General features: G+C 59.2%; 1 protein-coding gene across 5 annotated transcripts in view; it reads left to right on the top strand.

The window, feature by feature from the left end:
* PFKFB3 (6-phosphofructo-2-kinase/fructose-2,6-biphosphatase 3) overlaps window positions 1-26,674 on the top strand; it is a 73,408-nt gene extending 46,734 nt beyond the window's left edge. For 2 of the 5 annotated variants that reach the window (XM_046010954.1, XM_046010955.1), the window contains exons 2-17: window positions 8,069-8,194; window positions 9,122-9,218; window positions 9,560-9,626; window positions 10,196-10,270; window positions 10,642-10,698; window positions 12,796-12,920; window positions 13,596-13,803; window positions 14,048-14,194; window positions 14,346-14,450; window positions 15,756-15,885; window positions 16,520-16,582; window positions 16,709-16,773; window positions 18,575-18,748; window positions 20,108-20,130; window positions 22,483-22,535; window positions 23,972-26,674. In XM_046010954.1, the coding sequence (XP_045866910.1) occupies window positions 8,069-8,194; window positions 9,122-9,218; window positions 9,560-9,626; window positions 10,196-10,270; window positions 10,642-10,698; window positions 12,796-12,920; window positions 13,596-13,803; window positions 14,048-14,194; window positions 14,346-14,450; window positions 15,756-15,885; window positions 16,520-16,582; window positions 16,709-16,773; window positions 18,575-18,748; window positions 20,108-20,130; window positions 22,483-22,525 (1,505 nt within the window). In that variant the 3' untranslated portion in view covers window positions 22,526-22,535; window positions 23,972-26,674. Of the gene's footprint in view, window positions 1-940; window positions 1,625-8,068; window positions 8,195-9,121; window positions 9,219-9,559; window positions 9,627-10,195; window positions 10,271-10,641; window positions 10,699-12,795; window positions 12,921-13,595; window positions 13,804-14,047; window positions 14,195-14,345; window positions 14,451-15,755; window positions 15,886-16,519; window positions 16,583-16,708; window positions 16,774-18,574; window positions 18,749-20,107; window positions 20,131-22,482; window positions 22,536-23,971 lie in introns of those variants that run through there. The other 3 variants (XM_046010951.1, XM_046010953.1, XM_046010952.1) reach the window with 3 other exon arrangements.
* Window positions 26,675-27,826: the final 1,152 nt, after the last annotated feature.

Here is a 27,826-nt window from a genome sequence, read left to right as displayed (position 1 = left end):
TCCCGTGTCCCTGGCTGATGCAGGACTCCGAGGACCGTGGAGAAAGGAAACACATACACTCCCCGCCCCCCAGAAGTGGTGAGGAAGAGATGTGAGCTGTGCTGGATAAATGTCATGAATTTTAGGGATCTGCCCAATTAAGGTGCCACCTCCCAGCAGTTTTCCTGGGGCTTAGTCAGGTCATGAATTGCAGGTTGGAAGAGGATGTAGTTTTCCTTACTCCTCTACTCAGATTAGGGTACATTGAAAATATTATAAATGGTGACCATGAAGACCAAGATGACTGGGTCCATTTCAGTCCAGCCTCCGGGGCTTTCCTGTCCCCTCCTGGTGCCCAGCCCCTTGGGTCTCTCAGCAGCGGGGTGGGGGCGGGGGAGGCAGGGAGAAGACCAGGTTCCAGGTCTCAGGGCTGGGTGTTGGGGGACCAATGTTCCACACAACTCAAGGTTTTCAAGGGACTTAGGAAAGTGGGTGCGTGGAGGAAGAAGGACCAGGGAAGCCCCCTCCCCGCGGGTGGCAGGAGTCGTGGTGGGTGAGACTCACAGGTATTATCAGGGATCAGCTTTGGCAAGGGATGACTCAGAGACCTATGTCACACAGGCGCTCTCGCCATCCCCGTTCTGGCTTCTTTCCAAGGTAGCAGAGACCCCCCACCCCTGAATCCCCCAACCTCTGTCCAACCTGTAGCTCTAAGCCCGGGCCTTCAACTTGACTGTGCCTAACGTGGATCGCGTGTTAAGAACGTGGAGTTTGGGGGGGGGGGGGTCTCACTCCCAGAGAGGCCGAGTCAGCAGGATGCATTTTAACCAGCATCCAAGGTGATTTGGCTGCGGGGGTCCACGCACCACACTGGACGGCTCCGCTTCTTGTTTCCCAGCGCCGCTGAGGTCATTATTCTGGGAAGCTGTGCCAGTCATCTTCAGGGGACGGAGGACGAAGCTCAGCGAGTGGGACTTGTCAGCCAGAGCTGAGTGGAGGGCGTTCTCACCGGGATGGGAGCAGCAGAGGTCGCTGCTGCGGCTGAGCGGCAGGGGGCAGCAGCAGGCCGGGCTCCGGGCGGCCCACCCCCACGTGAAAGAGGGCCGGATCCTGAAGAATGCGTCCCCGCCCCGAGGCTGACGTGCGCGTAGCTGCCGGTCGCGACTCTTAAAAGCCCGGGCGCGGCGCGCGGCAGCCTAGCAGAGCTGGAGAGGCGGCGAGCGGGAGGGGAGGTCTCGGGCTCGAGCCGGCACCCGGGGACCGCGGCTGTCACGGCGTTCCGAGCATCCCGGTGGCTTCCCGAGTAGACGCGCCCGACCGTGCGGCAGCTGCGGGCACAGCCCTAACTCCCTGCCCTGTCGCCGCGCCTGTGGAGCCCCACGCCCCGGGCGGGCGTTCGTGATTTAGCACAAAGCACGTTTCCAAAAAGCGCACGGGAGAGCTCCCGCGCCGCGCTCCCGCGCACGCACCCCCCCCTTCCCCTTTGTTTCGGGGGTCGACAGGCTTCTCTCCTCCCCAAGTCTGAACTGTTCGCGGGGGGCGGAGGGCCGCCGAGTCTAGGCTGTGAAGATGCCCTTGGAGCTGACTCAGAGCCGAGTGCAGAAGATCTGGATCCCCGTCGACCACCGCCCCTCGCTGCCCAGATGTGAGTGCAGATTCGCGCGGGGGCCGGGCTGCAGGGGAGCGGCGCGCCGCGTGGAGAGCCCGGCCATTGTGTGGCGGGCGCTGGCGGGGCGCTGTACTGCCGACTGCGCTCCTCCGGCGCGCTCGTGCCGGGCCGGGCGCCGTCCTCCTCGGCTGTCCCCGCGGGCCGGGGCCGGGCGCTTCCCGCTCCTCCCCGCGGGCGGGCGGGTCCCGTCGCTGGGGCCGCGGGGCGGGGACGGCGCGGGCTGGGGCGCGGGCGCTGCGCCTCCCCGGGCCGGCGTCGGGGGCGCTGTGGCCGGGCGCGCCGCCCAGCGGTGCTCCGCTCGGCTCGCGCCGGGGGCGCAGGGGCCCTCGGAAACTCCGAGCGCGCGCCGGCCTCGGCTCCGGAGCGCGGGGGGCCGGCACGCAGAACCCGGCGGGAAGCCTTTGCTGCGGGGACGCTTGGCCAGGGACGCCCCCCGGGCCGTCCCCAAGCCGGCCAACTCCTGCCGAAGGACGCGGTCCTTCCCCAGCCTTTCTCTGCCTTCGCTACCTCCCCTGCACTCCGCCTTTCTCCCTCCCTCCTGGTCGCCTCTCTCTCCTGCTTTGCATCGTTCCGCCTCTTCTGTGTATTTTCATCTCCTATTTCTCTCTTCCGCGTATCTTCATTCCCCACTTCTCTTTGTATTTCTACCTGCTCCCTCTCTCCCTCCCTATCTCCTCACTCTCTCCTTTTTCTTCAGTGTATTTTCTTTCTCCGTTCCCTCCCTCCCTCTCCCGGCTTCCCCGTCCAGTTCCTGCTCTGGGGGCGAGAAGAGAGCTGCGGGGAAGCAAGCCCGTGCTCCTGGGTTTGGGGAGGGTCCCTGTATCAGAGACCGCACATTCGGCAGCATTTCGCGCGCGCGGGTGAGCGCACACACATACACGCACACACGCACACAATCCACCGTGCTGTGCTTGGAATTTGCTGGCAGCTCCTCTTCCTGCCCTGTCATCGTGTCGCATGCTTTGGAAAGGTTTTTTTTTTTTTTTTTTTTTTTTTTAACCGTGGGCTCTGTCCCTAAGCTGCAGAGAGAGGCACCTATTAGAAGGGCGGTCCCAGGGATTCCAAGGCAACACCTGCTGCGGAGGGTGCATGGGGTCAGTCCGGTGCTGGGTGTTCTGCTTCAGACAGGGTCAGGTTTCCTGAAAGGGAAACATGGGATCCTGTGGGCAAATCCTCAAAGTGCTTCCAGGCAGTGAAGGCTCCTGAGCGCCAGGCTGCCTGCTGGCCTCTTTGCTGCCACGTTTCCCAGGGGATGGTCACTGAGGCCATGGTGACATCTTGCCACCTCAGGTTTTGCCCAGGTCTGAATCACCAACACCCCCTCCCCCGCCCCGGACAGGAGGCGGGGAGAACTGGCTCTGGGGTGCTCCCAGGTCATCCTGGTGGTGGGGGCCTGGCAAGGTGCTCCCGACACGGTGGGCGGACGCTGCTTCTCCACCAGCTTATCCCCTCTGCCAGACCTGGGCCACAGAAGCCTTAAGAACTGGTTTCTTTGCCAGGTAGCCAAGGGCGGGGCTTCGCAGGTCTGTGTCTGGCATTCAGCCCTTTCAGATAAACTCTTAACTCGCTTTCCACGCTGGGGCTTACCACAGGATTCCCCGATCAGTAGTGGGGGATACAGTGCCCTAAATCGGGAGGGAGCTGGGGCCATGGCGAGACCCAGAAACAACCCCACCCTTTTGGACGTTTGAATAAAACCAGTTTTTCTGGAGCCCTTTGTAAACTGTAATTGGCCACACAAACATAGGTGGGTTCTCTGTATGTACACACGTGTTCGTAGGTAAGCGTGTACACATGTGAACACATACAGCCGTCCCCCAAGGTTCGGGGTGGAGGCGTGAAGTTCCCAGATCGGCTGGCGTTCGCTCAGTTGTGAGAACTGGGGAGACACAAGTGTGCAGCTGTGCTTGCTTCCTCCGGAGTCCGGAGACACATCCATTAGACGCTATCCGTCTGCACGTCTCACACGCAGATGAGAGATTTGCCTAAAATCCCTGTGAGAACCATGAGAGCCTGGTGTGTGCCTGGGGTGGGGAGAGGGGTGTGGGGGCTAAAGCCGGTGGATTAAGTCTCTTGTCCCCGCCCACTCCTGGAATCCCCGTGTGTGGTTCTGGGGTGTAGTCTCAGACACATCCTTCCTTATAAAATCTCTGCAGCCTGGGTATTTATTATGTGACCTTAGTTCATATCGTATCATCGTGGTATCTTTCTGGGTTGATAAAATCACATTTGTCTCTCAGCAGAATGGGGAAAAGAGGGTATTTCCTTTTGGAGCATCTTTCCTGGTTGCCTTCCCTCCCCCATCACCTTCCTCCCCTTCTTTGATGGTGTTTGGAAACTTGGGTGGGTTTTCTTCTAAACCTGTTACCATCTTTCTAAGGGGTGTCCTAATTGAGGGTCTGAGGCGAATTCCTCAGTTGAAAGATGGCATGGTGAACATTACTGTCCGTGTCCAGAGAACAGTCAGACAACACCAGAAAGTTCCAGATGGGCTCGTTTGACGATGTTTCTGTGTCTGAAGCACACCAGTTGGCTGTCTTGCTGCTACACCCATGTGGTGATAAATCCTTCCGACCGAGCCTGCCGTGTCCTTCCATCGCAAGCCGTGCCAGGACTTACTGACCAGGAAGCAACTGACAAGGAAGCAAACGACAGGCGGGCAAGGGCGAGCAGTGCGTTCGCCTTGTCCTCCTCCCAAGAGCAGTTCACCTTGTCCTCCTCCCAAGAACCTTTATGAGGCATCCCTGCATTTCATGGGCAAGGAGACCAAGACACGGACCAGGAGCTTTGCCAAGGTCCGATGCAGGGCTGGGGCCCTGCCTCCAACACTGTTTATTTGACTCCGTGCTCTGTCCTCTCAGCCACTCTATTGCTTGCCTCCCAAGGTTGTCCGATGATTCACAAAAATGCCCAGTTCCTCCCCATCGCTGGCAGAGGCTGTGTCAGATTAGGAGGGCCGTTCGGTGGCCGAGGGTTAGTTAGGCACGAGTTACAGCGTGCATGCAATGTAGTGGATGCCTCGGTATCCCGCAGTGGGACAGAAGAGCTCTCTGGGCCTGCCTTCTCTTACCCCAGGGCCAAGTGCATGAAACCCTCCCAGCGAGTCCTTCTGAGGTGGTGGGCTCACAGCAGGTGTTCGCAAACAGTGTTCGGTTTTTCCTGCAAATCTTCCTGTAGACACAGGGTGGGGGGACTCCCAGCGGGACCGCCTGGGAATCGGCCCCGTCCACACCCACGGCCTGCCCTCCGTCAGAAACACCCCTCCATTCCTTTTCCCGCAACTTTGCCCTGAAGCGATTACCTGCTTGCAGAAAAGACCACCAGTGACTTGGCATCTTTGGAGGTTGGCATTTTGGTGGGGTGCCTTTGGGTGGAAGGAGGTAGGGGAGCAACAGCGAAGCGTCTTCCAACGGTTTCTTTTCTGAGCATGGGTTGTGGGTGTCGGTGTGGTGCATGAGGCAGCTGTTGAGTGCTTGCTGGTGTCCGTGTGTTACAAGCTCTCCGAGAGGTGAGTCGCTTAATCTGGGGAGCAGGGCCGGAGCTGGAGGCCTCGGATGCAGCCCCTGTGCAGGGTCAGGGGGTTCCTCCTGGCCCATCTAGCTGACCGTTTTTAGGACTGACCCCGCAGGTCACCCCATAGGCTGGTGCTCGCTCACTGCCCTCGGCAGCTGGCCTCCTGGTTGTCATTTGCTTTGCTGTATCTACTGGCCAGTATGCATTACGGGCCGGGACAGCGGTGTGACTGGCCGTGGACAGTCAGCCCTCAGTGCAGGTGCTCCTCAGGGGCGCGGACTCGGAATGCCCAGTCCGGACTCACCCCCCGGCCACGCCCAGCCGCAGCGCCAGTGCGCCGCACTCCGCAATGACTCTGTGCATTTATGTGCTCATCCTCCGTCTCTTCCCCAGCCCGGACCAGGTGCTTGTCCGCGCAGGGACTGTGGCCGCATCATGCTTGGCGCTCGCGGGGCACCCGGCACGGGTGTCTGTTGGGAGAATGAGTGGACGCAGTGGCAGGAGTTGAGGGCGAGCTCCCGGAACTTGGGGACTTTCTGCGAGCTGTTGCTCAGGGGTCAGCCATAACCCTGGATGAGGCTTTTGGCCTCAGCTCCACCCCCTCCCCCATAAACCACAGCCCAGGGGTTTATAGCCGGCGAGCCCAGCCGTCTTTCATCCTTCCAGGTAGCGAACATATGGGTATCCCCGTAAACATGCTTACGCGGACATCCGAATACATCGGAGTATAAAATCTTTGGGGGGGGGGTCAAAAAGAGGTTACAGTGTTACGCATGTTTATAAGATGAAATGAAACAGAGGAAGGTTTGGGAAAACTCGGGGTTAGTGCTGCTGGGGCAGAGGAGGAGAGAGCAGAGCGTCAGGGAGTGTGGTAAGAGAGGTAGGAGGAGGCAGTCTTCCTCCGTGGGTTAAAAAGGTCTGCAGAGAAGAAGAAACCGAGGGCCTGGGGGGAACGGAGGCAGGGGCAGGTGATGATCGCAAGAAGGCACTTGAGATCACTTGTGGATTTAAAAAAAGAGCGGGGAGGGGTGAAGGAGAGTAAGACTCACAGGTTTAGTCAAAAGGTTTCCTTGCTCTGAGACCCGGGAGTGCCAGGAGGGAGAGACGGCTTCGGCCCCTCTCGAAGTTTTGCTGAGTCTTGTACAAGAAGCCAAAGGACTAGGGGGGAATGGCTTCTGCTTTGCTGAATAAAAGAGTGATGACTTATTTGGGTTTGAGATTCAACTTGAATTCTTGGCTTAAGATCTTTACTGTGGCGTGTCCGTATGGTTTTTTCCCTCCCAAAGGATCGACTGCCAGGGATGTGCCTGTGATGACTTGATAGTAGAACTAATCCCCTATTTGATAAATCGGTTAGCCTCTGTCTCCACTTGCTTGGCACGAGTCCATCACGAGTATCCCAGGCACGTGCACAGCTGGGGTGCTGGAGAGAGGAAGGGAGGGAGAGAGTGTGTGTCCGCTGGTCCCCGCCTGTTCGGATACTCTTGGGAGCAGTGGCATGGCGGAGAAATCAGATACGAGAGACGAGAGCCAGAGGGGGCTTGGGAGAAGGATTAGTAGATTGAATGTTGTTTTCGGGCCTAAGTGAGCAGACTTTTCTCGTGAGTCACCTGCAACCGCCACAGCGCAAACAGCAGGGTCTGTCTTGTGTCCCTCCTGGTTTTCGGGAAGGCCATCACGTTTCTCTTCTTGTCCCTTGGACTCAAGAAAGCCCACTGGAGCTCCTTTGCTCCATTTGTGTGCTCATCCTGGCCTGTTCTCTACACACTTGTTTGTCTCCAGCCCTTGGGAGCTGGGCAATCCCAGTCAAGGGTTTTTGTGGCTCCTGAATGTCTCCTGGCTTCTGATGGCCTTTCTTCCTCCTCACTCTGCATGGAGAAGTTTGCGGATGGTCTAAAACACGAAGGCAGCAGCCCTCTCTATGCTTTGTTTCCTTCCTCCTTGCCCACAGCCCACGGGTCCAGGGAGCAGCTCCTAGAATGACATGGTGGGTGTTGGTACTTGTGATCTTAGTTTGGTCACAGGCTGAGCATGGGACGGTGCTGGGGCGTCCAGATGGGGGGGGGGTGCCCTCCTTCAAGCCTGTGCCTGTTGGTGGCCTGGTGGCTCTCCTTCCTTCGCCATCTGGCACTGGTCTGCTTAGAAAGAGACAGGGCCCCTGTCTCAACCTGACTTCCGCCTAGATCTGTGGTTTGGTTCCAGTAGCTTTGCCTGCATCCATGTGGCTGGTGTCCGGGAAGCAATGGCACGTCGCTGACCGGGACAGCTAGCCTGACTGTGGCAGCCGGGAAGCCCAGGCAGGGTTGCTGGGCTGGGTGGGGGTGGGCAGGTGGCCGGTCTCTTGCTCCCAGCAGGTGGCCGCTGGCACGCGTCATCAGGATGCTGGAGTCCCCTTAGAGTCTCAGGGGAAGACACCAGCCAAGGAAGTAACTCTACCTTAAATGGCCAGAACAGGGTTCTTTGGGTTCCTTTCTAAAATCCCAGGGGAAACCTCTCTCCCTGGTGTTTTATCTCGTATTGAAACACATCAACTACTGCTCACCTCACCCTCATTGGTGTTTGGGGCGTCCCTTCCTTATGCTCCCCCACAGAGTGCTTTCTGCTCTGGGCTTCATAACGGGGTTCCTGGCTGGGTTTAGGGCCCTCAGGGATTGGGCTGGTATCTGGGGTTGGGACAGCCCTTGCCACCCATGACCTGAAAGCAAGATGGAGACATGTAACTGGGCCTTGGCGGGGGGTCCTCTGGGCCACAGGGGACGGTCTCAGCCCCACTAGACTGTCAAACACCCAGGGCTTTGAGGTGGGAATGAAATCACAATTTCTGCAGAATTCGCCAGTTCGCTGTGGGGTGCGGGATTTTGTTCATCAGCTGCTCCGTGGCTAACCCCTTTCTTTGCTCCCCCCCAGCCTGTGGGCCGAAGCTGACCAACTCCCCCACCGTGATCGTCATGGTGGGCCTCCCAGCCCGCGGTAAGACCTACATCTCAAAGAAGCTGACTCGCTACCTCAACTGGATTGGCGTGCCCACGAAAGGTGAGGCCACGGGCCCGGGCCGGGCGGGCACGTTGATTTCTGGGGTCTTGCTCACCGACCCCTGACACTGGGAAAAAGTGGCTGCTGGGACCTTGCAGGGCCGCTGTGGAGCTGGCCTGTCCCGGGTGGTTGTGCGGGTCCCTTTCTGGCTGTGTCACTTGCCACGCTGTCTTCGTTTCCTGACTTTGTGTTGGGCTGTTTTCCCCCTGCTGCTCTGTCGTTCCCCCCACCGCCCTGCCAGCCGCCCAGCTCAGCTCTTCCCTCCTTCAGGAAACCTTCTCTGGCCACGAGTCTGCGGGGATCCGTGCCTCTCAAGTTCCAACAGCACTTCGTTGTGACAGTCTTCCGTTGACTGTCATGGGCTCTATACCATTGTGCTCTATGCTGTTGGTTACCCTTTTATGACTGGTCTTTCCAACAACACGGCAAGGGTCCTGGGGTCGGCCGAACTCATTCTGGCATCTGCTGTCCCCCACGGTGGGGGCACGGTGCCATGTGTCCTCAGCGAGTGCCCGCCAGTGCTCTGTGCTTCTGCCGGGCGTGGGCTGCTGGGTCAGCAGGAGAATGGCCGACCGGGACCCCGCGGGCAGCGTGAGACCCCATGCTCTGCTGGGGACCGGGCGCAGAAATCCTTGCCCTGTCGCCCCTTCGCACGGTGTCAAAGCTGGACCGCCCCAGGGCGGTGGGAGACTAGCTCTGGGGAGACGGGCCACCCTGGGCAGCACTGGGTCTGGGGAGGCTGGGCTGCCTTCCCGGCTCTCGGCCCTGCCAGTCGGGTCTGCTCACCGGTGGCCCTGTCCTAGCGCCATCGTGCTCACGTTGGCGTTGGTGTGTCGGCCTGGTTGCCTTTCTCGAGAGAGCTCCCGGTCGTGTGTGGCTCCCTCGTCCCCGGGGGTCAGCGGAGGGTCCTTGTGTCTGCCTCCGCAGTGTTCAACGTTGGCGAGTACCGCCGGGAGGCCGTGAAGCAGTACAGCTCCTACAGCTTCTTCCGTCCTGACAACGAGGAGGCCATGAAAGTGCGCAAGTAAGGCCCGGCGGCCGCGGGGGCCCGGACGTGGGTCTGCGCTGCTCCCCGAGGGCAGGCTCAGCTAGAGAGAGGGGACAGGGGTGGGGAAGGAGGTCCGATGGGCCCCGGCCTCTGTGGGCCTCCGGCTTCCTCTGCTCCCGGGGATCGGGTTCAGCAGGTGGGGGACAGAGATCAGTGGCCGTGTGGCCCTGAGAGCGGGGCTGTGGGGCCGGGCCTGGCAGCTCAGCGACAGAGTGGCCGGTCGCTCCGTTCCTTACGATGATGGGGGCCGCTTGGGCCTCCCCGCCGGCCGGGCTGGTCTGAGGCAGGCGCGCTCTCTCTCTCTCTCTGTGCTGCAGGCAGTGTGCGCTCGCTGCCTTGAGGGACGTCAAAAGTTACCTGACCAAGGAGGGGGGCCAGATTGCGGTGAGTCTGGGGGATTGCCAGCTCTGTCTCCTGCCGTAGCTGGATGGCGCCCTGGAGGGAGGGAGGTGTAGACACAGGCCAGAGCAGTGCCCAGAGCCGCTGCAGGGACCCCTCCAACAGGGACAGGGGCTCCCGGCCTGAGAGTTTGGGGAAGCAGGTGGCTGGAGCGGCACAGGGCCCCAGGACGGTGGTGAACTGGGTGCAGACTCGGGGTGCAGCTGGCTGGTGTGCTCTGCTCACCCCTCTGTGCGGACCCTACCCTGCCAGGCAGGCTGGGCCTGGGGTGGCTCGCGCCATGGCAGCGGGCGTCCCTTCCGTGTGCACCCTCCCCGTGCGTTGCTGGTGTTCCTTGCTTTAGGTCCCCTTCCCACCCTCCTATCTGTCCCCGAGTGCTGGAGACACCCGAAGGCCAGGCGGGCTGGGGGCGGGGAAGTGCGGGGCATGGTCTGTCCTGGAAGCACAGTTTTGGCTCACACCTAGAGGTGACAGGCCGGACCTACTTGTGGTTTGGTAAATACTATTCACCTGACACCTGGGCTCTCTTCTCTGCCCTTGTTTCTCCCCATCAGGTTTTCGATGCCACCAACACTACCAGAGAGAGGAGACACATGATCCTTCATTTTGCCAAAGAAAATGATTTCAAGGTGAGCCGGACTCCTTGTCCTGCGCGGGAGTGTGCAGGAGCAGGGAGGACACGCACCTGGGGGACAGGCTGATTCCTGTGGCTGGGGCCCCGCCGCTCCGTGCCTGGTTCGTTACCGCCCACTGCCCTTGGTCTGCTGCCCGCAGGTTGGCTCTCACTCGCCGGGGCTCCGAGGGTTACTCTGACTGGGAAACGGGGCAGGTGACGGACTCGGGATCGAGCAAGTGGTTGATTGTATGTGTTTGGGTATTTATAAACGGGTCCTTCCTCCTCGGCTGTGGTGACATCAGAATGACACCAGGAATCACATTTAATCACATTCGTGTTAATCACATTTGTTGTTTCCTCACGTTTCGCTTTGCTTCCTTCCAGGTGTTTTTCATCGAGTCTGTGTGCGATGACCCTATGGTTGTAGCCTCCAACATCATGGTAAGAGCGCGTAGGACCCCAGTCTAGGGCAGCAGTGAGAGAAAAGTGGGGCCCAGAGTGATAAGCAGACGCTGAGAGCGGAGGGCTGTTGCAGCTTGTTGGTTTTGTGTGAGAGGTGGGGTCCGGGGAGGCAGGAGGTGGTATTTAACTTAGAAGCGTGTTCTCTGACCTGGACTGGCTTTATCTGGGCTCCTTGCAGACAGTGGCCAGAAAGCAGTCTTTGCGGGACGTAAGAGATGAAAGGGGACGGAGCACAGTTTCTGTGAGTGGCGGTAGCTTGGCAGCCTGGGGGGGACAGGGCTTAGGACAAAGGGCAGCTCACCCCTCCAGATGGGGAAGGAGGCAGAGGGCTGGACTCTTCAGCTGTTAGGGTCCTTAGTGAGAAGGACCAAGTAAAACTGCGTAGCACGCGGCCCTCTTAAAGGCAGAGCCACCAGGTGTGGGAAGAATAGAGGCAGTGAAAGTCTTCCCGCTTCTGTATCTGTGACTTTCCCTTCTCTGCTGGTGCCGAGGGGGAGGTTTGCCCAGATCAGCTGAGGGTAACTGGCAGCTTAATTTGATCCGTTCTTAAATTCTGCCGCTTGAGAGCAATATATCCTAAATGGAAACAGTTACCCCGAGGACTATACCACAGGTCACCTTCCCAAGGAGACCGTTTTCTCTCCAGCTTAAATACAGGAGAATCCGGCGTGTTTCTAATGAAAAGCAGGGCTGATGCTTGTGCAGGGGACGCTCTGGTTGGCTGTACGCAGAGTGCGTCTTCACAGGGTGCCTGGAGAGTCACTGGTCTCTGGCGCTGGAGCTCTTCTCCAAGGCGGTGGGAATACGTACGAGCGTTTCCAGGAAATGAGTTCATGTTTCAGGAAGGGCTCTTCAGACTCTGGACAGTCCGTCGGGATTAGTTCAGCGCGTCCAAAGGAGGAGGCGCAAAATACGGGGACGTAGGACAGAAGTTGCTGTGATCTGAGCAGAGGGTTTTGCTGTGTTTTTTGGGTTTGGTTCTGCTATTCCGCCTCGTAGCGAGGCACCGGGCAGGTACACAACTAGATTTTCCGCAGCGAGTGTCCCCATGTGCTCCGCGCGGAGCTCGCCCCTTACCTCGTGCTCCACTGAGACACCTGGTCATTTGCCCCATTTCAGAACCCCGGGGCTCTGCTTAGGCTCTTCCATGGCACCGTGCTAGGGAGAAAGGGATTTGGGAACTTAGATCGTTTTTCACTGTGGCAAAATATCCAGAAGGGCAGACTGGCCGTCTGACCCGTGTAAGTGTTCCAGCGCGTGGGCATTCGGTGGCTCACATCTCCGTCGCCGCGGTCACCCCACCTCCCCTCCCCACTGCCCCCCCATGGGCAGAATGTTTCATCTCCCCAGACTGAGACTCTGCACCGTGAAGCGCTAGTCCCCCACTGACTTGGGTTTTTGAAGGGTGTCAGCCCCTCTCGTGGCAGTGCTAGTCGTCGTAGGGGAGAAGAACACCCGCGCTAACAAATTCTGCATTTCCCTCCAATCTGCCCCGTTGCTCAGACCTGTCACTTATCGGAAATGGTGGGTCCGAGGGTCATTTTTGCTTCACTTCCTTCCCCGAAGAGCAAGCCTTTGAAAGGACGGGGCGTGTGGTCCAGGTGGAGAAACCTAACTGGGAACCAGTTACAAGCCTGTGGTGCCCCATATGGGTAGTGGCAGGGAGAAAGTCCAAAGTGTTCCTTTGCCAACCAGCAGCCTGCTGTTGGCGTGGGGAACGTCTCAGGTGCTTATCCGGAACGCGAATTGAGAGTCGGCAGTCTGATGGTGACCTGGCTCCTGGGTCGATCCCGAAGCGTGGCCCATTCAGATGTGTTCATTAGAACCCTTGTGAGCTTCCTGTCTCCATCCTTCCAGGGAGCGATCCTCCGTCTCCCGCGGGTGCTTCCCAGTGTAATCATCGGGCTCTGACTCAACCCCTGGTGTATTTCTTTTTTTCCTCTTAAATGCCGGGTACCGTCATCATTATTCTGAGCGGCTCTGTACTTTCCCTGTTTGCAAGCCTCAAATCCTGCTTCATCTAAGCAGAAAGGCTTCACAGCATGATTCATCAGCTGCCTCTTTGTGGTGTTACAGGAGGTTAAAATCTCCAGCCCGGATTACAAAGACTGCAACTCAGCGGAAGCTATGGACGACTTCATGAAGCGAATCAGTTGCTATGAAGCCAGCTATCAGCCTCTCGACCCCGACAAATGTGACAGGTAATTCCTAAGAGGTGACCGTTTCTGAGTCCCCTGCTTTAGTGTTTTCTTGCCGTCCCCACAAAGTGCTTGCTCCTGGATACTTTCATCAGCTCTTTTAAAACCTCCTTTAAAAAAATCCTTGGGTGCCTGGGTGGCTCAGTTAGTTGAACCTTTGCCTTCAGCTCAGGTCATGATCCCGGAGTCCTGGGATCAAATCCTGCATCGGGTTCCGTGCTTAGCAGGGAGTCTGCTTCTCCCTCTGCCTCTGCCCCCTCCCCCCCCACCCACTCATTCTTTCTCTCTTTCTCTCCAATAAATAAATGAAATATAATTGAAAATAATATAGAAAATCTCGATTGCGTGTCCGGAATCAGTGTTTCAGGCGCTCACTGTGTCTGGGTGTGGAAGGTGTATGTCGAGCCCTGTCTTGCTCCTGTCCCTTTGCTGTGTCCTTTCTGTTCTGTTCTGTCGCTTGGCTCGCCCCCTCTTCTGGGAGGCAGGGCCTCGCGACCACGTGTGCAGGCCGGTTCTGTGTCCGAGACAGCAGATGCCCCGTGGGCCCTCACCGAGCTCACAGCCGGACGTGGGGGTTCTCTGGGGGCTGAGTCTCCGCGACGGGCTTCCCACCCGGGCCGGCGGGGCTGGGCTGCGACATCCGGGCACCGCAGGTCATCGCCGTGCCTCCCCCTGCAGGGACCTGTCCCTGATCAAGGTGATCGACGTGGGCCGGCGGTTCCTGGTGAACAGGGTCCAGGATCACATCCAGAGCCGCATCGTGTACTACCTGATGAACATCCACGTGCAGCCCCGCGCCATCTACCTGTGCCGGCACGGCGAGAGCGAGCACAATCTCCAGGGCAAGATCGGAGGGGACTCCGGCCTGTCCAGCAGGGGCAGGAAGGTAGGGCAGCAGTGGGCAGGGCACGCTGCAGAGGGACCCGGTGGGTGTAGTGTGCGCATGCACGCCTGGGGGGCGGGTCCTGCGGGGGGGGGGGTGCGGGGTGCTGCTCCTCGGTGGCTCCCGGGCGTGTCCCTGCTGTTCTGATGACAACAGAGCCATGTCCCTGTTGTGGAGTGGGACGGTCCGGGGGGGCGGGCCAGGAGCCTGAGTCCAGCCCGGGTCCCCCTGTCCCGCGCCCTCTCAGTTCGCGAACGCCCTCAGCAAGTTCGTGGAGGAGCAGAACCTGAAGGACCTCAGGGTGTGGACCAGCCAGCTGAAGAGCACCATCCAGACGGCCGAAGCGCTGCGCCTGCCCTACGAGCAGTGGAAGGCGCTCAACGAGATCGACGCTGTGAGCGCGGGACTGACCTCGGCCGCGGGGGTGGGGGGCGCAGGTGCGGGGGCGGGGCGGTCTCCTGACCCGCCCGGAGTCAGAGCCCTGGCAGACGCGCACCTGCTGCGGTGCGGGGGGCGCCTCCCCGTGACCTCTGCGTGTCCCCCAGGGCGTCTGTGAGGAGATGACGTACGAGGAGATCAAGGACACCTACCCCGAGGAGTACGCCCTGCGGGAACAGGACAAGTACTACTACCGCTACCCCACGGGGGAGGTACGTGCGCGCGCTCCCCACTGGCCCAGGGCGGGTGCGGGGGCCCGGGCGGCCGCCTCCGCAGTGACCGGGCACAGTGGCCGCGAGCTCTGGGAGGTGGGGCGGAAGGGCTCCTGCGTCCGGCCTCCGCCGTGCCCCTCCCATGCGTGTTCCTGGCGCTGTCCCCGCCGATCGTCTTCCTCCGGTGGACCTTGCACACAGCTCCGGGAGCAGCATGCTCCTGTTCTCCCGGGAGCAGTGGCCAGAGGTGTTTCTCTGATGAGACCCTCAGGGAGCAGGAGAGGACAACAGTTGGGTGATCATTCGCTCTGCACAAGGGATCCCCCCTTGGGTAGAGATGAGATGGCGGCCGTGTCATCTCAGGTCATGTGCACTCATTGAATTGATGCCCCGTGTGTCCCTGTCTGGCCACGTGAGCTCTGGAGGGAGCCTCTGGAATGTGGGGTGCCCTGGGTGACACCTAGTGGGTCCTTGCTGTCCCCAGGCTGTCTCACTCTTTGTCATGTCTCTGTTCCGCGTGCTCAGGGTGCTGACCTCCTCTGTGGCCCTGGCCCCGTTCCTGGAACCTGATTAGTGAGAGAGAGAGTGGGCCAGGGAGGGAGTGGCGTGAGTGAGAGCCTTGGTGGTCTTTTTTAAAAGCCACAGGCCACCGCCTTGTTTTTCAATTTCTTTTTATTCAGAAGAAGTTCCCATAACGTAAACTTTGCCATTTTAAAGTAGATGATTCAGTGGCTTTTAGTATATTCCCAATACCATGGAACCATTATCACTAGTTCTAGAACATTCTATCATTTCACAAGAACTCGCGGCCTGTGACTCCTTGCCCCCAGGCCCCGGCAACCACAGATCTACTCTGTGTCTCTGGGGAGATGTCTGTTCTGCACAGTTCATAGAAATGGGGTCGTACAACACGTGGTCTTTGGCGTCTGGTGGCTTTCACATTGTGTAACGTGTCCCAGGGTCCTCCACACGTTGTAAGCACATGTCAGGATGTCATTCCCTCCTTCCCCGTGTGGAGGATCGGGAAGCAGCCACGAGAGAGGATGGTTCCATTCCTCTCAGAGGACTGCTTCTCTACATCCTCACCAACAGGGGGACGATCCCCTTTCCTGAGAAGCCAGTGGGTCCCCCGGTGCCCAGAAGGGAGGCACCACGGACACACCACTGGCTGGTGACCGGTGCTCAGTTGATTCCGTGTCCTCTGGTTTCTGACCTCGGGAGAGGTGTGATTGAAGTGGCCGAGCTCCTAGCCTTCCCGCATGTGCCTCTGCTCCAGTTCAACGTCCTCGTCCCTCTGTCTTGCAGTCCTACCAGGACCTGGTCCAGCGCCTGGAGCCGGTGATCATGGAGCTGGAACGCCAGGAGAACGTGCTGGTCATCTGCCATCAGGCCGTCCTGCGCTGCCTCTTGGCCTACTTCCTGGATAAGAGCGCAGGTGCCGCCGTCCTTCCAGGCTTCCTCTGGGTGGGGGCTGGGATGAGGAGCCAGTCGGGCTCCCCAGACGGGAAGAGGGAAACTGGCCTTGGAGTGTGGGGTGCTGCAGGCCCAGACTTCCCCACCCAGACCACACGGTCGTCTGCTGTGCTGCTGAGCGTGAGGGTGGACCTCCTGGCGCCCGGCTTCCGGCCAGCCCTCGGGAGAGCCTTCAGAGCCCGGTTCAATGCACAGTCTGATGGGCCCAAGGGCTTGGTGAAACAGCCTCCCAGGACAGCTGCTCACATCCGGGGCTTTGGGCTGGGGGTTGGGTCCACCTGTAAAGAACAAAATACCCAGAAAACGCATGAGATTTAAAATTGCACCCGAATTCCCATGCACTTCAACTGGGGAATGACTTTTTTTTTTAAACTCTAACGCATTGGGTGAGGGTGGGTTTGGGGTTGGTTTGGGTCACGTTCTTTGGGCTGGGTGCCTGCCGGGAGCAGGAGGGGCCCTTGTGTGGGGTGGAGACCCTTGTGCTTGGCTGGGACCCCGAGGGTGCTGATGCCGTGGCAGAAGCTGTCCCTGGGGACCAGCGAGTGTCTGTCCTCAGGGCTCATCTCTCATCGTGGGGCCCTCTCCCTTCTTTTCAGAAGAGATGCCTTATCTGAAATGCCCCCTCCACACCGTCCTCAAACTGACACCTGTCGCTTATGGTGAGTGTAGTGACGTGGCCCGTGCCACGCTCTGCTCCCCTGGGATGGTGGCTCCTGGTGGCTCCGGGGCTGGAAGTGGCTTGCCCCTTGACCTGGTAGCCAACCTCTGTGCCCACCCCCCCGCAGGCTGCCGTGTGGAGTCCATCTACCTGAATGTGGAGTCGGTGAGCACACACCGCGAGAGGTCAGAGGTGAGTGCACCCCGCCGTCCCGCTGTCATCCTCCGTCCTGGAGGGAGTCTCTGTGGTGTGACAGGGCTAGCGGCTGAGAGCCCCAGGGAGGCCCCCACGTGGCGTGGCCTGTAACCACGCACCTGTGTCCCCTTCAGCCCTGGGTTCTCTCTGGAGTGGTTTGTTTGAAATTGGCCAGTCTTTGTGACTTCCTCCCCTGCCTTTCCTTTTTATCCGGTGTGTGTTCCTGCCCTATCTCTGTACATGGCTTCTTGGCTTCTTGTTTTTCTTACTTTCCATGCTTTCCGCCCCTCCTTTTGACGTGACCCAGGACGTGGGTATTTAGGCAGAAGACACAGTCCGCTCTTGGGAGCGTAACTGTAGCCCAGCCAGCGTGTTTTCCTTTGGGGTGGCTGAGACGCCTTCCGCGTCCTAGAGTGACTGGTGCCAATGGGATTAGCAAATTGCTCAGTCACCTGCGTAGGCTTAGCTGCAGAATGAGCAAACAGACGAAAGTCGTGGCAAGGGGCTGGGATTGGACAGGCGGTGTGGTTGGGAAGTAGGGACTCGAGGGACACTGGGTGGGAGGTTTCATCAGGAGACCCCAGGCCTGGTGGCATCTGATTTCTGGGGAGGCAGCCAGGTTGGGGCCCCCCACGGGCAGAGCAGACCGCCGCCTGGGCGTGGTTGGGAAGGAATGTTGGATTTGCTTTCCACCGACTGTCAAACCACGATACTTCGCTAGGTGACCCTTCCTCTTCCACGGAGTGTGAAATTCCTGTCCGTACAGGACACCCACCTCCCTGTTCCCAAGGAGCTCGGCCAGATTTTTGGCATGAAAATCCCACCTTCCAGCAGCCATTGCCTGGCAGGTGGCCTGAAGGGGAAGGAGGGTGGATGGCCAGCCACGGCCCGGTGTTGGCCCCCACTTCTGAACCTGGGCGGCGGGGTGAGAAGCAGCCTCCCAGCCTGACTCAGCCGGCGGGGCTGGGCCGCAGCAGGACTCTGGTGTTTCCCGAGCCCTTCATTATGTGGAACGGGGCCGTGTCATGAGGGAGACAGGCCTCCGCTCAGGCCTCTGGGCTGCAGGCTGCAGAGTCTCGGGGCCTTGGGACAAAAGTCCTCATTCCCGTCGCATTGTCACTTGATCCGAAGGCTGGCGTTTGGCTCTGGCTCTGCTGTTTCTGCCCACCTCTGATTTTCTGCCTCCCTGGTCTCCTGGTGGGGGTTGAAGCTTGCATTTTTTGTTCTCAGCCAGGGTGTAGTAATGGGGAGCAGGAGACCACCCTGTCTGCCGTGAGCACCTTGGCTCGTGCTCAGCGGCGGGGAGACCAGCCCCAACCCCTCCCCCCACACCCCCTCCTTTTGTCCCCTCCGTGGGGACCGGAGCCTCACACTCAGGCCTCCGCTCCCAAAGCTTTCTCGGCTCTCTTGAAGGCTGTTAGCAAGGTTCTTTCCTCCAGTCTCATTATCTGCCGTGCCTGTATGACTGTCTGCAGAGCTGTCCGGCCCTCGCCTGCCTTGTGAATGTTGCATTGTCCGAGTGGGCGTCTTGGAATGTTTCGGGAAAGGGGCTCGGCATACTCTCCCTCGTTCTTGCCATCTGGGAGTCACAGGACCAAATCTCGACCCTGTGGGTCTCAGGGCTAGTGACCATGGTCCGTTTCGAATCCGTAAAATCCAGAAGCAGAGAAACATGTTTTGTTCGGTTTTGGGGGTTTTTGTTTGGTTGGTTGGTTTTTTGGTTTTCGGGTTTTTGGCTTATTTACCTCCCCACTCCTTGTAACTGTCGCCTTCTCTCTTTTGTCTTTGTCTCGCTTAGGATGCAAAGAAGGGGCCTAACCCGCTCATGAGGCGCAATAGCGTCACCCCACTAGCCAGCCCTGAGCCCACCAAAAAGCCTCGCATCAACAGCTTTGAGGAGCATGTGGCTTCTGCCTCCGCTGCCCTGCCCAACTGCCTGCCCCCGGAGGTGCCCACCCAGCTGCCCGGACAAGTGCGTGACCCCTTTCCTTTCTCACAGCCTGGTTGGGGCGGGAGGAGAGCCCCCGTGGGCAGTGGCGGCCTCCGACCAGGCCTGTGTGTGCGGGTGGGGGAGGGGGACAACACGCCGACGCCCCCCACCCACAAGGTTCGTGGCCCCCTGGGGTCCTTCCTCGCCGACCACGGCTGCGCACGCGTGCCTCCTTCCCGAGGAGCTGTTTTCCACGGGGCAGAGTAGAAGAAATGGCCAAGTGTCTGTGTCCTACACACATTCCTGAATGCTTTTTTTCTCAAACAAAATGGAAGACGAAGGCCTAGTTCAGGAGTGTCCCTTCAGCTCTGGGTCACGGGCCACACGTGGCCCAAGGACGTCTTTTCAGTCCCAGGCCGATAGTCGAGGAGCTTCCTTACATGCCCCCTCTCAGGCCCCGTTGTAGAGAAGCACGTTCTCCTCCAGAGCCGGGGTAGAGCCCGGGCGGCCACATGTGCAGGGTGGCCCGGGGAGGGCCACCTTCTCACACAACACGGGTGTCACGGAGTACCAGCTCGTAAAGACCCCGGAAAGCAAAAACCCAGCTAGCTTTCACTTGTTGGGTTTGCTGTGAAGAGGAAAAGCTGACGGGTGTCGGCTCTTGGACATTAAGATTTATTTTCAGAAGAGCAGTGTTCTCCGTGGCAGCCAGGACTCTGCCAATACGTGAGACCTAGCAGTCCCCAGGCGTGGATTTGAGGGCCACCTCGAGACCCCCTCCCCCCCCCACGTCTGGACTCTTCACAAAGAAGTCGCAGGCTGAGGCTCATTTAGATCTCGTGGTGTCTGCACTTGGCGTTGTGCAGCGGGGTGGGGAGTGCCGGGCCGCCTCAGGCAGGCCACCGAACCTCTTCAGGCCTCAGTTTTCCCATCTGTGGAATGGGGAAAGAGCACCTGCTGCAGAAGGCAGATCAGACGAGGTGTTCTGTGCTGATCGTCTTGCATGTTGGTGTCCGTCTCTGCCCCACTTGTAAGGTGGTGCCTGGTCTCTTTATGAAAACCGAGAACTGAAGTGGTTTGTGGATGACGTTCGGTTTTGGTGTGAATTGTGGGGTCACGGAAGTTAGGCCGCTGCCACACGTACTTGGGGAGATGGGCCTGGGCCGGCGTTGGGTGGCACGTGGGGCTGTGCTGCAGGGTCACAGAGGACTCCCCCGACTTTGACAGGACAGTCCTTCGAGGTTCAAAATCCTCGGAGCCTGGCAGCCATCGGGTGGGGCCCGGCGGGAGGGTCCATAGGGCTTCATCCCCGCAGAGAATGTCCTGGTTTCGGATGACTCTGGGCCTCCACGCTGGCCCTCTACTGACTTCTTTCTCTCTCTCCACTTTTTCTCTCTGCAGCCTTTGCTAGGGAAGGCCTGTTTGTAAGTATTTTTCTCTGGATGATTTTGCTACTCGCACCTCTTTCTCCTTGCTTGCCAGTTTGGCCTCCTGCCCGATAAAACGTGCAGGACGATGACCATGTGTGTCCTCTCTGACAGGGAAAGATGGCCTTGGGGAGGCAGAGGGGGATTCATGAATTTTTAGAAGAAGAGGCAAGAAGCAACCCGGCCCAGCTCTCCACAGTTGGCTTCTTGTATGTCCCTCGGGCTCCCGGTTACTGTTGGTACTTGCAGTGGTCCTGGCTTGACATAAATCTGCTTTTTTCTGATTTTGGCCCCAGGCTAGGTCTTGTGCCTGATGTGTCATCTTTTAAGTCTTGTACCTGCCCTGGGAGAGGCCTTTCATGTTGAAAGGAAAAGTAACCCAGAGCCTTGTCTGCAAAACAGACAGACTCTGGGGGGTGGACTGTAGTGGGCCTGCAACCCTGTAGGCTCTCCCTTCTGTCCGAGCAGAGACCTGCTCCCCTGGGCGCCCCAGGACCCTGGCACTCTGGAGGTCTGTTTGGGAACCTTTGCCCTGGATCTGGTTGTCCCATACCAGTATCTGCTTAGCCTGAAGGGTCAGGACCGGAAGTGGGTGCGGCAATCGAATCAGAGCCATTGGTTTCCCTGTGTCCTTCGCCGGAGTTCTCCTGGGACTGGCTAGGTGTCCACCGGAGCAGAGCAGCTGCTCGAGAATTCAGAGTCCTCACGGCTGCGGCAGTCCCCACCACAGAAGGAGCCGAGGCCTTCTGTCTTGGAGTCCATGATCTGTCCCCTTCCCCAGCCGTTCAGGTCCCACTACCTGCCCATCCTCCCTTTTGCTGGTTGGGTCACCTGACTCGTGGGTGCAGGAATGGAACACTTGAGGAGCTTGGCCTGAAAGCTTGAAAGTGTGGCTGGTTCTTGGAGAACAGGTGTTTAACATCGTGCTTAGATTAGGTCGCCCCAACCGTGGTGAAATCTGTTTTTCAGTCCTTTATGGCTCATGGAAAACGGGCTTGCTTGCCTATATTCCATGTCTTTGGGCCTTAAAATAACTCCAGGAGGTCCGTAGGGTAGTTTTGTCCCTTTTTCCCAGATGAATGAGGGTAAGGCTTGAGGCTGTCCAGCTGGTCGGTAGCAGAACCGGGACATGATTGGGTCCGTCTCCCTCTCCCGAAGGCTGACCACCTTCTCTCTGCTGGCTTCTGGGGATGGTCAGGTCCTGTTCACCTGATTGGGGCACCTGACGTTTGAGACCCATGGGGCACTGCTCAGAGCTGCTTGGATGTCCTTTTCGGTTTAGAAGGCTCCCCATGCAACTGCCCTCTGCAGCTAGGATGTTTCCTCACTGGGGGAGTTGTCTTAGACATGATCTGTCCGCTGTCCGGTACCTCCCGGAAGCCAGGCACTGTACCCGAGGGCTTCTAGAGCAGGCATTCTGGTGAAACCGGCCTTTGGATCTGGAGCCTTCTACTTCTGCATCCCGTGCGTGTCTTGCTCCTTTTGAGCCGTGGCCTGGTGTGGCCAGGGAAGAAACCTTCCTGCTGCAGGGTGCCCCTCGGGCACATCCCCCCACCTCCTGAGGTGAAACTTGCCAGTCTCTTTGGCTCATAGTGGCTGGAATCCCTCCATTTCAGCAAAAGCGTGTCCTCTGCACCCGTCCACCTGCATTCCACTCCGGGGTCCCAGTGTCCAGCCCCACTTGGGAGTGAGTCCATGTCCGAGGTCGCAGGTACCCGCTTCTCAGTGCTCAAGTCCAGCCGAGCGTGGTTTGGGCCTCGGTTTCACCTTCCGTCTTTGGGCTTCTGGGCAGTTCTAGCACTTCTGTTTCCTCGTTGGTCACGTGGATGCAGGAATGGTACCAGGTGTTTTGGTCACGAGAATATAGACGTAGCGCTTAGCAGAGTGGCCGGCGGTGCCCAGTCCGTGCCTGGCGGACACCAGCCGTTACCACGGCACAGACGGTGCCTCGGGCTCCGCTGGGACACTCGAGGCACTGGGTTTGTGCTCCTTCTGCATTTGCATGCCCCCCAGCCCCGTTCCTTCTGCACAGGCCAGGGGGGTTTCCTCTCATGAGCAGCAAGAGCACCGAGAGACAGGGGAGTGGGGAGAACCGCTGGGAGCTCCCGGGTGGTGGCCCGAGGACACCGGCCACCGTAGTTTCCCGGTGAAACAGGCCCGCCAGCCTGGTCAGATGCCGCACCTGCCGTCCTCCCCCTCAGGCGGCGCGAGTGCTCCGGGTGGCAGGGCCTCACGCATCCTTGATTTTTAAGTTGCAAGAGCGGGCAGGACAAAGGAGATGCCTACTAAAGATGTTTTGTTCTGTTCTTTCCCAACATGTTCTTCCCTTCCCCCCACCATGCTTGAAAGACGAACTGTTTGTCACATTTTCTCAAAGTTTTCTCCTTACTAACCTTGGCAAGGTAAACGGCTCGGTGCATGTCCCTCTCTGTCCCCTCCGCCTCTCCCTGGGTCATGGCATCTCCGCCTGTCGGGCATCGGTCTGTGTGAGAACTGGCCATTGTCAAGTCTGTGACTCATGCACCCCATGCCGGAGAACTCGTGTTGTTTCAGAGCAGCGCCATCGTCTCAAGGTCCCCCCCCCCCCCAATCCCATTCCCCTCCACATGGCCTGAGCCAGGGCACCATGCGTGAGTGATGTGACGTGCCCCGTGCCTGCACGCCCTGGTGTCATTGTTGCATCTGTCATCATTCGCGGGCGCTCGGAGCCGTGGGCGTGAGAGGTCCGAGGGCCCGCGCGGGAGCCAACTGCCGCGGGGGCCTGGGCGGCTCCTCTAGCTCCCATCCCATCCGTGGCAGGCTGCAAGGCTTAGAGGTCCTCCCGGGGAGACCCCCACCCAACAGACAGCGCCTCGTGAACCCGTTACAGGAGGTGGAGGAGGCCCGGGCTAAGCGGGTCTCTTCTCCAGGCGTCCCCACCGCGGGCCCTCCGTTCTGCTTGGGAGCCCGGGGCGGAGGGGGCTGCCAGGGTCCCTGCACCCCTGTGTGCCCGGGTTCCGCTCTCCCCTTCACCCTGCCCCCCACAGACGGTCTTAGCGGAGACAGGATGGGAGAGAACACTTTGGAAACCCGTGTTTCCTTTCTTGGCGGGGTGGGTGCAGGTTGGGCGAAGAGCCCGCCGCCGTGCAGTGGTGGCTGCCATCTGCCCCCAGCTGACTGAAAACTCTTTTTTTAAGGGGATTTGATCCTGGTCAGCTTTGTAGGGGTGGGACTTCCAGCAAGGATTGCTTGTGTTAGAACAGGAAGAGAGCTTTGATGGCACTGCCTGGCTTCCTTGTGTGGGTCCTCCCCGTGCCATCCCACTGGCCAGTGGCACCCATGTTCTGGCTGCCGAACCCATGCTTCTAGCTAGAATCTGGCATTCAAGGGCCAGCGTGCACGATCTCCTTGGGGGAAGAGCCCTCCTGCCTCTCTGGAGGGCTCCCGGCCCACCTCCTGCCCGGCTGCGGAGCCGCTGGAGTCCCCTGGGGCAGGCGGAGCAGTTTCACGGCTCTAAGTGAGCCGGAGGGCTCCTGGCGCTGGCGCTGGGTGTTGCCTGGAGCTCCCACCCACGAGGGCTGCCTGTTCTTCCCGCCTCCTAGAGGCCCATGTCAGGCCTCTGCCCTAGGGCCCCTCGCCCGGGCCCTTCTCCGGGTGACGCTGAGCGTGACTTCCACTGTGGTCCTGGAGCCCACCTGGGCTTTCTCCCACCTGTCTGGCGACGATGCCCTTCCGGGTTATGCCCTTTGTCTGACGGAGGGGGTCATCTCAGCTGCATGGCTTTAGTCTTTGGCTTTAGAAGCCTCGTGGACCAGAAGTAATGATGCCCCTTCCTCGCTCTCTCTTCTCCTGGAAACAGAACATGAAAGGCGCCCAGAGCGGCATCGACACGAGGACACACTGAGGCCGACCCGGCGGTTCCATTCCAGTTCCATTCCTGCAGCTTACTTAGTGCTTTCCCCATCTGCCCGAGGCCGGCGATCCCAAGGACTTCTTCTGGAGCGGGGTGGGTGGTGTGGAAGAGGGGCCTCCTGGCCGGGGAGAACTGTGCCCCCGACCGTGGCGGGGCAGCCGACACCCCAGGAGGCGCCTCCCGTGTGTGCGTGGGGTCTACGCCGTGGCTGCCCTCATCCCACACCATCCCTGGCCCCGCGGATCCTCCACGTGGCTCGGAAAGGACGATGAGCCACAGAAGAGGACCTGGGAGAAGGCCCCGAGGAGGGCACGTCGGCCTTCATGCTGTTCTGTTTTGTTTCGTTTCTGTGATCCTGACCTGGTATGTTCCCAGCGTGAGGAGAAGACGCTTGGCCCCAGAATCCTAAAATTAAAAGGGGGGCCTGGATCCCAGTTGCTGAAGAGGAAGGGGATGGTGAGAACTTTCACAAGACTCTTCTGTGCATCGTGGCCCGGACGCTTGCTGCCTGGCGAAGGAAGGATTCAGGCCTGCGCCCGGGCTGGGCCGGAGGTGAGGGAGAAGGCTCTGAGCCGGACGCGTGTGTCCGCCGGGCCCTCACCCTGCCGTGGGCCACACCTTCCTTCCTGGGTCCGCATTCTGCTTCTGCAGACGCTCGAGGACGGTCTCTGGCTGTGTTGGCACAAGGAACTATGGCGCCCGAAGAGCCCCGGGGCCTCCCCTGCCCAGGCCGCTCTGCCGTCTCTGCTCTCCTGCCTGGAACCGAGGCGCGGGCGAGACGGCTCTCCGGAAGCTGCTCGCTTTGGCACTTTTTTAGCTGGCAGGAGGTGGACAGGAAAGTTGCACCTTTTCTTCCGGAACTTCCATGTGTGGGGTTTGTGCCCTCAGGTGCCGGAGCTCGGAAAGCACGTGGGGAGCGGTGTGTGCATGAGCTGGGGAGCTCAGAGGGGCCCCGGTGGACCAGCCGGGCAGCGAGGTGTTCCGATCCATGCCCGACTGACCCGGGAGGCAGAGCAGAGATGAGCAGGGCTCTGGCCTCCTTCCTTCAGGATGTTCATCGTCACCCTGTGCTTCCCGGGTGGGTCTGGTGGCCCAGCCGGGACCCCCCCCCCCCCGCCCACCTGCCGCTGCTTCCTCCAAGAGACTGTCTGGGCTCCTGCAGGCCTGAGCTCCGTCCTGCCTGTGTTCGTGGAGCGTCTGCTATACACCCGGCCCGGGGCTGGGCTGCTTGGGATTCCGGAGAAGGGCACGTCCTTCCCTTGATGGCTCCTGTGGCCTTTTGGGGGGTGGTTCAGAGCAGGGCTGTGGGACCTGCGGTTTTGAATGCCTGCAGCTTCTGCCTCCGTGGACTGGGGGGGATGAGAAGACATCCGGAGGCCCCAGGAGAAACGATTTGGAGACTCTGTGGTAGAATTTGTCCAAATGACCCTTTGAAGACTCTCCAAAAGCTGGTGCCAAAGGTCACTTCCCTGGCTCACCCTCTGCTTTCAGGCTTGACAGTCTCGCCCCTTTGAGCTGACGAGAGAGGTACTGGGGGTCGGGTCGGTGTGGGGGTGGGGGTCCGGACACCCAGAGCGGGGGCTGGACAGCGCATGTTTCTCTGCTTGGGGTTCAGTGGGACACTGGGACGTGCTTCTGATATCGTACAGTCAAGTTCACGGGTTTCACACCGAAACATTCAGATCCTCCCCTGTTCTTCCCCAGCCGGGTGTTTTGCCCGAGATAATGTCCGTACATCTGTGTTCCGGTGTGACCGAAGATGGGTTATGGTCCCTTTCTTGCCACCTTGAGTCTCGGTAGATGGCAAGTGTGTGCGCACAAGCGTGTGCCAGTAGGTTGTTTTTTTAGACAGAAGGGCCTGCAGCGCACGGCTTTCTAGAGTCCCTCTTTCTGGCCTCCCTGTCACACTGGCCACCAGAGCCGACTCTGAGTTTTGACCCTTCCCACCGATCCCTTGGGTCTGTGTGCGGGTGCCCTCCCTGGCCGCCAGCTGCTGAGGTCCATCCCTGTGGAAGCGAGCATCCTGAACATGCGTTCATGCAGGCCCGATGGGGCCAGAGGACGTCAACACAGACAAGGAGACCCCAGAGAGAGCGGAGTGCTTCCTGACGGAAAGCCGCGCTCTGACTCCAAGCACCGGACGGAGGGTGTGTTTGAGCTGTGGTCACGGGGGCTCCGGCTGCTCTGACTATCGCCTCTCACCCCCCTACCCCCCGAAAAATACCTGGGACCAATTTTGTTAACTTGGCATCGTTATTTTGGGGTGGGCTCACCCCCTGTCCTTATTCTGTCCTGAGACCGCGGGCGAAGCTCGTCCTCCACGGGGAGAAGAGAAACAACCACACCAATGATGTTTTCGTTTGTAATACTTGAAATTTATTTTTTTATTATTTTGATAGCAGATGTGCTATTTATTTATTTAATATGTATAAGGGAGCCTGAACAGAGAAAGCTGTATAGATCGGGTTTCGTTGTTCATTGGTTGGTTTTGGGGGCCTTTTACGTGTGACTCACGACTCCTCTGTGTTCTGTACATGGTCTGAATTAATGACCTGGGATGAGGCTGTGCCAGCTTTCAAACAGGGGATGCTTTTCAGAAATTTGTATATTTTGCAGTTGCCAGAACAATAAAATACCTGGTTGAAATTCGCTGAGGAAGCGCGCCTCTGATCTTTTTCTTGGGGGGAGGTGGCAGGGGAGGGCAGAGAAAAGTCTTAAGTCAACCCCTGTGGTCCCTATACCAAGTGTCCTCTGCTGGGCTCTTGTCACCCCCTTTATTTATTTATTTTATTTTTTAAAGATTTTATTTATTTACTAGAGAGAGAGAGCATGAGAGGGGAGAGGGTCAGAGGGAGAAGCAGACTCCCCGCTGAGCAGGGAGCCTGATGTGGGACCCGATCCCGGGACTCCAGGATCATGACCTGAGCCGAAGGCAGTCACTTGACCAGCTGAGCCACCTAGGCGCCCAATGTCATCGTCCTTTAGAGCGGACGTGTGGGTACCCCGTGCCGACGCTGATCCACGGCGACAGGGATGTGTCTCCAGCACACACACAGCACCCCGCGTTCGTGTCCCCTGGCCCCGCAGCCCCTTCCGCAGACGCGCACTCACCCGCACGAGCCTGGCCGCTCGGGACGGTCCCGGCAGAATTCCAGGAAGGCAGTGGGTGTTCGCTTCTGGGTTCCGTTCATGTCCCTGACCTCCCCTGCCAAGTTTTCAGTTTCTATGGGGGGAGAAGCTGTATCGAACTTCTCAGGACACTGTGCTGTGCCTGAGGCTGGCTGACGTCCGCGCCTTCCTCTCCACAGACGAGGACCCTCCTCTTCGGGCAGGTCTGGGGACCGCGTGCAGCGGGAAGGCAGCCCCAAGCATGTCCTTCAGGCAGCGTCTGGATGACCCGCGAGGCTCTCACTGGGTCTGATGTTCCTTCCGTGGCCCCCACGGTTACGCTCCAGAAATAGGCCTCGCTCCCAAATTAGTCTTCCTGCCTCCCTCACACTTTCCTGGCCCTTGTGTGAGGAGACTGGGAGTCAGCAGTTCGGCACCTCCGTGTTGGAGTGACTTCTGAGGTGATCTGTACCCGGCACGGCGGGGCAGAGCGTTGGGGTAACGGGCCTCGCCTGGCACCTGGAGCCCAAACGCCCACCGTGCGCGGGGCCTGACCCGCACCTGATACTGACAGAAGGTCAGTATCATGACCTTTTGGGCATGTATGTGGTATGTCTGTGTGTGACCTTGGGCCAGGGCTATAATGACTGAATAAATATGGACGAAATGGTGAGCGGGTAGGCGAGTGGGGGG

Source organism: Meles meles, chromosome 7 (genome assembly GCF_922984935.1).
Source record: "Meles meles chromosome 7, mMelMel3.1 paternal haplotype, whole genome shotgun sequence".
In the NCBI taxonomy this organism is placed as follows: Eukaryota; Metazoa; Chordata; class Mammalia; order Carnivora; family Mustelidae; genus Meles; species Meles meles.
This window is presented reverse-complemented; position numbering and strand designations above follow the sequence as displayed.